Below are 10,886 nucleotides of genomic sequence, written 5' to 3' on the forward strand. Positions count from 1 at the left end.
TGTTGTAGCATAGACGTTTCCCCCACATAGACCCCCCTCCCCCGGAAAAACGGGCCCCGGGATAGATTTCTCCCCCATAGGAGAAAAAAAAAACCAGCACATAATTTCCCCCTATGTACAAAGTCAGTGTAGAGTTTTCCCCTGGGCGGAGAAACCGTCCTGGTATAGAATTTCTCCCTCCTGTTTCCGGATTTCATTTAGTTTGCCGTTAGCATCTATTTTCAATGGAATATCTAAGTACATATGTACGAAGTAGTTTCTGTGGAAACGAGGGAGTTATTTATATTCGGTCTAAGACCGAATATAAATAACCCCCTCGTTTCCACAGAAACTATGTACGAAGCAAATGTTGAAGACTCTGTGGTGTCTTTTATTTCGAGCTCACTGGGATATATCGAATCGACATATGAATGAAAATGATCATTGTTGATAGATAAAATGTCGTCGATATATCTAAATGGCCACAGCAAGAGATTTTTTCTTCTCATGTAGAAGCTTTTGAATGAATATAGAATGAAGCAAATCTATGCAATTGTAGATGATAATCAATGAAATTTTTTATTATTGCTATAAAGAGGTAAATGTCATTAAAAAAATGTTACAATAAAGAAACAAATATGTACTGTTAAACTGTTATATAGTTTAATGAAGTAGATATATATGCGCTCATTAATATTACGATATTCATAAAATAAACGATTTTTTTTAAAGATGAAGTTGCATGGGTTTACACGCTGAAAACTTTGGATTGCATATAGTAAATACAAAATGCTTCCCAAAAGACTTTAACGATGGTCAATATCATTAGGAGTTTTCGTAAAAAATCGACTAAAAGATATACAATTAAAATATATGAAAAGTAAAATAGATGGACTGTATAAATAAATTTAATTTTCCCATTTATATACCATTATACAAGAATTTCCTTAAAAAAAAAACCATGATATGATGATCGTGATACACAAGACCCTGCTCAAAAAAAAAAAAAAAAAAAAAAAAAAAAAAAAGAATTCCTGGGTCTAGATAAGCAAGAGAATTATAGTAATACACGTAGAACTGGAAACGGATACATAGTTAAAATGTAAGAAGGGGGAGCATACCGTCATTTAGGGGGAAATTATATACTGAGACGGGTTTTTCTAGGCGGAAAGGGGGGTTGGGCCCGGGTCAATTCTTCCTATATGGAGGAAATTTTATGTCAGGTCCATCTTTTCTGGGGGGGAATGCCTATGCGGGGGAGGGGGTTGTATGCTACAACATCGGGACTATATAATGCAGTTCTTTTTGGGGCACAAATATTTTAACGGCAAAGATCTCTCTCTCTCTCTCTCTCTCTCTCTCTCTCTCTCTCTCTCTCTCTCTCTCTCTCTCCAGTGGCAGATTTAAGTGGGGTGCAGCCGGCGCCCCCCCCCCCCCATAAATTTTGTAATTTAAGGTAAATCGTGGTATCTTGTTTAGAAAAATGTATGATAAAAGAAACAATAATTTCTTCCACTCCCGAAGAAATAATTGACAAAATATTTTGAATTCTTGAATTACTTTATTGGGAGAACTTAATTTTTTCCAAAAACCCTTAGAATTTGCGTCATTTTATTAACTTCGCCTTGTGAAAAATGAGAGAAAATAGTACAAATGACTAAATAAGAGACATATTTCAAGCTCTATAAAATCTGTAAAATCCAGGACCTTCCGGGGGGCTTCGTCCCCTGGGCCCTCACCAGGGCTTTGCCCTGGACCCAATGTCTGGGGGTCAAGGCGGCTCCCACACCCCCTGCCTCAAAAGGTGGCACCCCCCGTAAATTTTTACCGCAATTCCTAGATCCGCCCCTGCTCTCCTCTCTCTCTCTCTTTCTCTCTCTCTCTCATGATGTGTACGCAGTTGCGTACTTGCATACTTTCCTAGTTTTCATAACTATACTAGATGAAATCCCGCTCCAAATTAGATATGTCCCTTATGTAAAATAAATTATCTCTCTCCGGATCCTACTGAAAATTAAATAATGATTTTACCAATGCAATTGGACATTGTCAAGTAGTCTACAACCTAATTTCGGTAAAATGTTTTAACTTTAAAGTTATTTGGCGGATAGTTTCCGGAACAGCCCCGGACCATTCGAAATCTGACATATTAGACAGTTTTCGACTTATTACTTACTTTCAAGATCTGTTTCATCACAAAACATATTCAAGCAAATCAAAAACTATTTTGTGTTTATCCATGTGTTTGTACATATCAGTAACTGTTAAAAGATTATTACAAAAAGTGGTAACAGTGACTTTTATAATTACGAAAAACATCAAGAACACCTATAATATCAGATGAACATCGTATTTCAAAATTCATCGATATGTCAGATCGTTGGTCTGGGGAAAGGAGTGCCCTTCGTTGAAGTAATATACATATGTAAGAAAATAAGAATAAAACTGGCTTAGATCCGCCAAAGTGTGTCCGCCACTGGGCTCTCATTTTTGCTATTTCAGTGTAGTTTATCGAAAACGAAAGTCTGCTTTTTATTAATTTTACGACATTTACCGATCAAGTAAAATTCTATTATAGCTTACGGACCTCACCTCACATATGGAACAATATCAAAGGCTCAAGCAGCAACTCCTGAGCAAGCGTTTCGGAGTTTATTGGCAAAAATTGTTACTCTATACGTATAGATGCACTAAGTTTTTATACTGTATCAGCAAACATAAAGAAGTATTTCAAATGATAAAAATAATAATCACTATGATAAATGTGGCCCCACCCTAGAACCAAAATAAAACATCACCCCCTGGGATCATGAAATTGAAAAATTTGGTAAAGGACGACCTATACTCCTTCTCAACATCTATTTAATTTCAATTTAGTATCAATAGCATTAAAGAGGGTATTATTGAATTTTTTTGCACATATATATTACTATTATATGTAATACTAAGTTTTGGCCCAACTCTGTGGTCAGAACCTCTACCAAGGGGATCGTGAAATTAACCATTTTTGTAGAGGCCTTCTTACTCTACATCACTGCATTTAATTTTTCTTGCACATGTGCGGTTGTAGAAACAATCTTTAAAAAATGGTAAATTGTTTGCGGTTTTTGCCCCGTCCTTAAGGCCTTAGGGATGCAGGAGTCCTGAAATTTACAATTTATACCCCCCCCCCCCCCCCCCGCGCCCCGTCCCAATGATGCTTCATATCTTAATACCACGAAGAAGTTAAAAATGTTCTATTGTTCACACATTTCATAAATGCCCAATTTGGCCCCACTCTGATACCAAGCACACTACCCCTGGGATCATCAAATTTACAATTTTGGTAAAGGATTACCTGCTCTTTCTAAATATCAATTTAGTTTTAATTTAATATCAATAGTACTAAAAACATGTTACATTGTATTTAAATACTGTATACCAAGTTTGCCCCCTCCCTGGGGTCAGGATCTCCACCCCGGGGATCATGGAAATTACAATTTTGGTAGAGGCCTTCCTGCTCTACATCACCACGCATTTAGTTTTTAATAAAGATGTGCGGTTGGAAAATTTTGGAAAAGTCGTTAAATTAGAAAAAAATTGCCCCGCCTCTAAAGCCACAGGAGTCCTGAAATGTACAATTTATGTCCCCTTGTCCCAGAGATGCTCCATACCAAACTTGAAATTAAAAGAATTGGAATGGTAGTTAGCAAGTTCAGCTGTTCACACGTTTAATAACTGGTTATTTTGCCCCCATCTCCCTTGATACCAAACCCCTACTCCTGGGATTATCATTTACAGTATTTAGTAAAGGACTAACTGTTCTTTCTAAGTATTCTTTCATAGTTTAATTTAGCATCAATAGCACTAAAGAATGTATTTAAGTGTTTTACATATTTTAAACACTAGATAGCAAGTTTGGACTCGCCCTGGGGTCAGAACTTCTACCCCGGGGATCATGAAATTTACAATTTTGGTGAAGTCGTCCTGCTCTACATTACAACGTGTATATATTTAGTTTTTCTTACACATGTGTAGTTGTAAAGAAGAAGATTGTTGAAAATTGGTAAATTTTTCACGGTTTTTGCCCCGCCCTAAGGCCCCATGGGTGCAAGAGTCCTGAAATTTACCATTTATAACCTCCTTGTCCGAAAGATGCGTCATACCAAATTTGAAAAGAACTAGCATTTTAGTTACCAAGAAGAAATTAAAAATGTTCATTTGTTACAACGCACGACAACCAATTGCAAATGATACTTCAAGTACAAAGTACATGGAAAGAACAGGTGGTGCTCCAAACACATGAAAGACACAGGTGCATGGTACATCAAATACAAAGTACATGGCAGCACATGTGGTGCTTAATTTCAAATAAAAAAATATATATGGAAGCACAGGTGGTGCTTCAAACACATAAAAAGCACAGATAATGCTTTAAATATATCAAAAGCAAACTAAAGTAGTTTAAATACGAAATGGAAGCATGGGTGGTGTATCAAACCCGTGGAAAGCACAGGTGTTTCCAACACAAATTACAGAAATGTATATAGAAGCATAAATGGCAAGTTTTTTTTTTAAATATTAATTATGATCGATTAATTATTTGCTAAAGTTTAGTATTCCGTCTGAGTCCTCTCAGAACTTTGGTGTTTTTCTGTTCTTATTGGCTGCTAACTTCTATAGGCTGATATTGGCTGCTGTTTAGTGGCTGCTAGTTTCAGTCTGCAGACAGACGGCACTAAGAAACTAGATCTACATGTAACTAGATCGAAACAAACCTGATGCGTCTTCTTAGTGGCAAAGGAGAAGTGCTAGTTTCAGCCTGCAGAAACTAGATCTAACAAGAGGTACTGTGAGCAATGCTCACTAAGAATACCCCCCGCTTACCCCAATCTCCCAAAGGGTGTTGGTAATAGGTATAAACTACCTCTTTTCTGAGTGTAAAAAACAAATGGCATGACAAACCGAACCATATTGCTACTTCAATGTCCAGTGTGCGTGACCTTTGACCTTTTGACCCCAAAATCGATAGGGAACATCTTCATCCCATGGGTTGGGTAGTCCATATGTATGATATGGTGACTGTAGGTGGAAAGGATAACGCTTTAGAGCCCGGAAACCATATTGCTACTTCGATGTCCAGTGCGCTTGACCTTTGACCTTTTGACCCCAAAATCGATAGGGAACATCTTCATCCCATGGGTAGTCTATTATGTATGATATGGTGACTGTAGGTGGAAAGGATAATGCTTTAGAGCCTGGAAACCATTGCGTCTACAGACGGACGGACGGACGGACAGACAGACGGACAACCCGATTCCAGTATCCCCCCCCCCACAACTTGTTGCGGGGGGTATAACTAAATTGAAACAAACCTGATGCGTCTTCTTAGTGGCAAAGGAGAAGTGCTAGTTTCAGCCTGCAGAAACTAGATCTAACTAGATTGAAACCAACCTGATGCGTCTTCTTAGTGGCAAAGAAACCATGGATTTCAACAGAAATTAAGCAGAACTGATACACACAGTGAATTATTATATGATGGTGTATTGTGCTATGTCTTCCAATGAATTTGCAAAAGATTTCTTTTTATAAAAACCTTGAATTCTAGTATCTGAATGCTGAGCTTAATTTCACACTTGTTAATGATATTAAGAAATTCAGGCAACAATCCTTTTAATTCATTTCTATATGTAACAAATAAATATAACAGCGGGTTTCAGTAACATATGGTAAATATACATTAGGGGAATGCGTGGTGGACGGAGATCTGCACAAATTAAAGTTAACTGGGATTATGTGTCCAAGGCTCTCATTGGGTCTTTTTGGTCTTGTCTGCAGCTGTAACTGTCGCGTCAATGTGTAACATCCGGTCTAACATCATGGCCAGAAAACAGCCAATGAACGGACCGATCCAGTACACAACAAAATGTTCCCAGGCCGCCGTGCCTTTACACCCAAATGTGTGACCTGTGGCCATCGCCGGGTTGAAATACATCCCTGTCATGTTAATACCTAAAACGGGATTAAATTGAGTCATCCATGAGACCTGCATGGCTAAAAATGGGGCGGGGTTACAATTTACCTAATAAAATCAATTGCATTTATAGTTTACAATTTACCCAATAAATTCAATTGCATTTACAATTTACCTGATAAAATCAATTGTCTTTACAGTTTACAATTTACCCGATCAGATCGATTGTATTTACAGTTTACAATTTACCCGATAAAATCAATTGCATTTATAGTTTACAATTTACCGGGTAAAATCAATTGCATTTACAGTTTACAATTTACCCAATAAATTCAATTGCATTTACAATTTACCTGATAAAATCAATTGTATTAAATTTACAGTTTACAATTTACCCGATCAGATCGATTGTATTTACAGTTTACAATTTACCCGATAAAATCAATTGCATTTATAGTTTACAATTTATCTGATAAGAAAGATCAATTGTATTTACAGTTTACAATTTACCCGATCAGATCGATTGCATTTACAGTTTACAATTTACCTGATAAAAAAATCAATTGTATTTACAGTTTACAATTTACCCGATAAGAAAGATCAATTGTATTTACACTAACAGTTTACCCGATCAGATCGATTGCATTGATAGTTTACAATTTACCCGATAAAATCAATTGCGTTTACAGTTTACAATTTACCCGATAAAATCAATTACATTAATTTTACAGTTTGCAATTTACCCGATGAATTTAATTGCATCTACAGTTTACAATTTACCCTATAAAATCAATTGTATTTACAGTTTACAATTTACCCGCATTTACAGTAAATTAGAGGCCAGGGTGGCCATCTTGTAAATGGAATTTATCAATGATTGCTTCGACGGTGAAATTAATCGGTTGAAATGACCTAATGTTATGCGTGTTTGATACTACTTTCGAATTGCTGTCCAAGAGCGCTATATATATATATATATATGTACGCATGCGTCACTAATTTACATGGTTTATTACGACAACTTGTGATAAATAATTCAAACACTTACCCATTACAATCATCAAGGATCCATTGCCCAATTTTATCAGTTCATCTACTAGAGAATTTTTCATCAATACTTGGATTCCTAACCACGTGTCGATTAAAGTGGCGCCGAACTCCACCACCATGCCAACGGCAAGTGCGACGTTAAGATCAGAGGCGCATTCCATTTCATAAAATCTTTCTCTGTGGTCAGGAACCAGATCAAGGGACCAGACTAATTTTGCTAAACGATACGAGGCTAATCCCGCCAATGTTTGAACGGCTATTTTTAGAACTGCGGTGGTGAGTCCTATTTCGCGGTTACAGAATTGATAAAAAGCTTTCACAGGATTTTCGGAGGCACCAAAATAAGTTCTGTTTGCGATGAAGCATTCAATCACCACAGCAATGAACAACCACACCGATCCGTAATGCTTGAATATGAAATTATTCTCAAAGAAGTAAGCACACATCTCCATTGTAGCGAGGAAATCAGCGATGTATTCTTTGACAGCATCAGGCGAAAAAATTCTATTCAGAACTCGGAGAATGATTCCTAATCCCATTACACATGAGAAGTAGACGAGACTTGCAGAAAAGGGTGCGAAAAAGTCATCATCACTAAAGTTTGTTCCAGAAGCCAACTTCCAAAGGTATCGCCACATCTTGATTATCTGAAGTGATAGAGTAAACTAATTGAAATTTGTAAAGCAACTATGATATGCAGTTTGTAATTGTGATAAGAGTAGAAAAATCATTATTATCAATAAAAATCCAAAACGGGTAAAAACAAACATCAGTCTAGAGTAAAATTCCAGAGAGTATGCTCCCCCTTCTCTTTGGATTTGCCTCCTAGGTCAGCGCGAGTATCGGATACAAACATTACCGTACATTTAATAGCGCAAGGAAATCTGACCTGGAGGTTATAAAACATTTACCGTACTCATACTCAAACTCAGCCATGTTTGTTTTCAGTACAACTCTGATCAAGCTCCGAAGCATACTCGAAAAATCTTGAGCATGTACTCCATTTGAGTATGAGAATAATTCTATAAAAGTTTTATAACCTTCACTTTTGAGTATGAATACGATTTAGAGCGCGGAGTTCGACTTTGAGTATGAAAACGTGCTCAAAATTTTTTATAAACTCCAGGCTTGGGGGTACCGTCAAATAATTGCACACATAATTCATGCATCAAACTGGGAAAAAACCCTCTATTCTTAACTTTATGGAGCGCCAAATTAACATAAACTCAAATAATTGAAGATATCTTCAATTATTTGAAGATATCATCAATTCATTTGATGTGCGCAACAATTGAATTAAAGATCTCTTCAAATAATTAATGATATCTTCAATTCTGAATTATTGCGCGCATTAATTGAATTGATGATAGCATTAATTCTTCAACTGAATTGATGCGCACTTTAATTGAATTAATGATCTCTTCAAATGAATTAATGATATCAACAATTGAATTGATACGAGCTACAATTCAATTGAAGAGAGCAATAATTGATATAATGCGCACATCAAATCAATTGATGAGAGCAATAATTGAATTGATGCGCGCATTAATTCATTTGATGAGAGCAATAATAGATTTAATGCGCGCATTAATTCAATTATTGCTCTCTTCAATTGAATTAATGATATCTTTAATTCATTTGAAGAGAGCAATAATTCTTTTAGAGAGAGCAACTATATAATTAAAGATATCTTCAATTCAACATATCCACAATTGAATTAATGATATCTTTAATTGAATTGTTGCTCTCTTTAAAAGAATTGATGAGCGCATTTTCCTTATACAAAAGCATTGTAAATGATTTAAAGATATCTTCAATTGAATTAAAGAGATCATCAAATTATTTATACCGAGCTCTAAATTAATTATTGCGAGCAATATTTCTACTAAATTGATGCTCTCATCAAATGAATTGAAGAGAGCAATAATTGAATTAATGCGCGCATCAAATCTATTATTGCTCTCATTAATTGAATTAATGCGCGCATCAATTGAATGGAAGAGAGCAATAATTGAATTAATGCGCGCATTAAATCAATTATTGCTCTCATTAATTCAATTGATGCGAGCATTAATACAATTGATGAGAGCAATAATTGAATTGAAGCGCGCGTTAATTCATTTGATGAGAGCAATAATTGATTTAATGCGCATTAATTCAATTAAAGAGAGCAACAATTGAATTGATGATATCTTCAAATAATGAATGATATCTTCAATTATTTGAGTTTATGTTAATTTGGCGCTCCATATAACTTGGTCATTATCGTTGAAGATCACACTCTATAAAGGCTACTCTCATCACAGCGTGAAATACATATGTATCCTTCCTGATATGTTATGCGCGTACAACTTAACATATTTACATTCCCAATGGTTTGCCTTCGATATCGGTTTCAGTCATTTCCTCATGAATGTGAACAATGCGCGTATGGATCTTGCCGATAATTATTGCACAACTATTGTAACGGGTGGGAATATCCTTACAGAAGTTGAAGTACAATGTGAATATAAAAAATGAATTCAATATTTGAGAATACACTAGGGTATGAACAGCAATGCTTCACGTCAGCATACTTTTTCATGAAGCGTGATCGCGCTTCATGTTTTAGCGTCGAGCACATGCCCTTCTGTATTTTTAAAAATGAAAGTGGTACATTCTGATATCTGTCCTCTAACTACCTTACAGTCACTACTGACCACCAGAGGTACGTAAGGTCACATACAGGTATATGTGAATAGGACAATCCGATTAAAATCTTATCTTCGTATGATCCGCTTACGAAGATCGCTACACAAATGTGGCGATCTACGTGAGCGGATCAAAGTGTGTATGGTCACCGTACATAATGAACGGGATGTGTAAATGATGAATTTTAAACATCCATTTTGCATCTCTCTCTCTCTCTCTCTCTCTCTCTCTCTCTCTCTCTCTCCACGGATCCAATGACTTTTCCAATGCATAAGAATGACCCAAAATGAGTCAGATGATATATATGATGAATTTGTAAAAACGAGTCCTGACTTCTAACAACACAGTTTACCTTTGTGACCTACTTGAGGCTGATTAATTAACCATTGAATCGTACACCAATCCATATATATTCCCAAAGTGTATGTAGATATTAACTACACAAAAGCATGGTGCAATATATTTATAAATGCTTTTAGAAGACAGACGGATATATTTCAGATTTTACGACCGAAGAGGTTTAATCAACATGTTGCACGCACATGTGTATGCAAGGATGCACACATTCAAATTCGGTGTGTCAAACCATCTACGATCCATACCTATACTGTATCATTATATGTTTATGTTCTATTCGTTGTCGTGGAATTGCGTTCAATACAAAGTAAATATAAATACTCAGAGTATACATTGCAATGCATGAATAATTTACAATTCAGGAAAATACCTTACCGATTCACTTAAAAATACCTTACCGATTCACTTAAAAATACCTTACCGATTCACTTACATGTAAACCACAGTTAAGTCCTCTATTTCCTGAAAGTTAACAATCCCCGGATTCCAAAATTACCCTGGAAAATCTGTATAAATCACACTGCCATTGCTGAGCCGTCCGTGGTGTCCCAAAGCGTGAAAACTTGGATGCATCTGCAGTTTGTTAAGACACGGTTTGCAGAGTGTATATACATTGCTATAAATAATGAGGGAATGGTATATTTAGCACAAAGAGATAGGTATACATCCAGTCACCTCGGTAGCTCACACAGGTGAGGTACGGAAAGGAATTGTAATTACAGTGATTAATTATTTCTGTGTTATATTTGTTGTTGTTGTTTTTTATTCCAACGTTAGAAATTGATGAGGTGCTGCTTGTGCAAATGAAATAAAATAAAATAAAAGTTTTGAATACCATAAGCACATACATGCA

The 10,886-nt window shown here is 36.0% G+C and overlaps 1 protein-coding gene across 2 annotated transcripts; it reads right to left on the reverse strand.

Annotated features, from left to right (window-relative positions):
* Nucleotides 1-5,614: 5,614 nt before the first annotated feature.
* Nucleotides 5,615-10,723, reverse strand: LOC130050971 (aquaporin-11-like). Of its 2 annotated transcripts, none has more exons than XM_056152020.1 (3): nt 10,467-10,723; nt 6,981-7,629; nt 5,615-5,970 (listed from the first exon to the last, which is right to left on the reverse strand). In XM_056152020.1, the coding sequence occupies exons 2-3, from the start codon at nt 7,618-7,620 to the stop codon at nt 5,768-5,770; spliced, it is 843 nt and encodes a 280-aa protein (XP_056007995.1). In that variant the 5' UTR covers nt 7,621-7,629; nt 10,467-10,723; the 3' UTR covers nt 5,615-5,767. The 2 variants fall into 2 exon arrangements, with proteins under 2 accessions (XP_056007995.1, XP_056007996.1); XM_056152021.1 differs by having other exon boundaries at nt 10,455-10,653.
* Between the last annotated feature and the right edge of the window lie 163 nt (nt 10,724-10,886).

The sequence above is a fragment of the Ostrea edulis genome, chromosome 10 (assembly GCF_947568905.1).
Source record: "Ostrea edulis chromosome 10, xbOstEdul1.1, whole genome shotgun sequence".
Classification (NCBI taxonomy): Eukaryota; Metazoa; Mollusca; class Bivalvia; order Ostreida; family Ostreidae; genus Ostrea; species Ostrea edulis.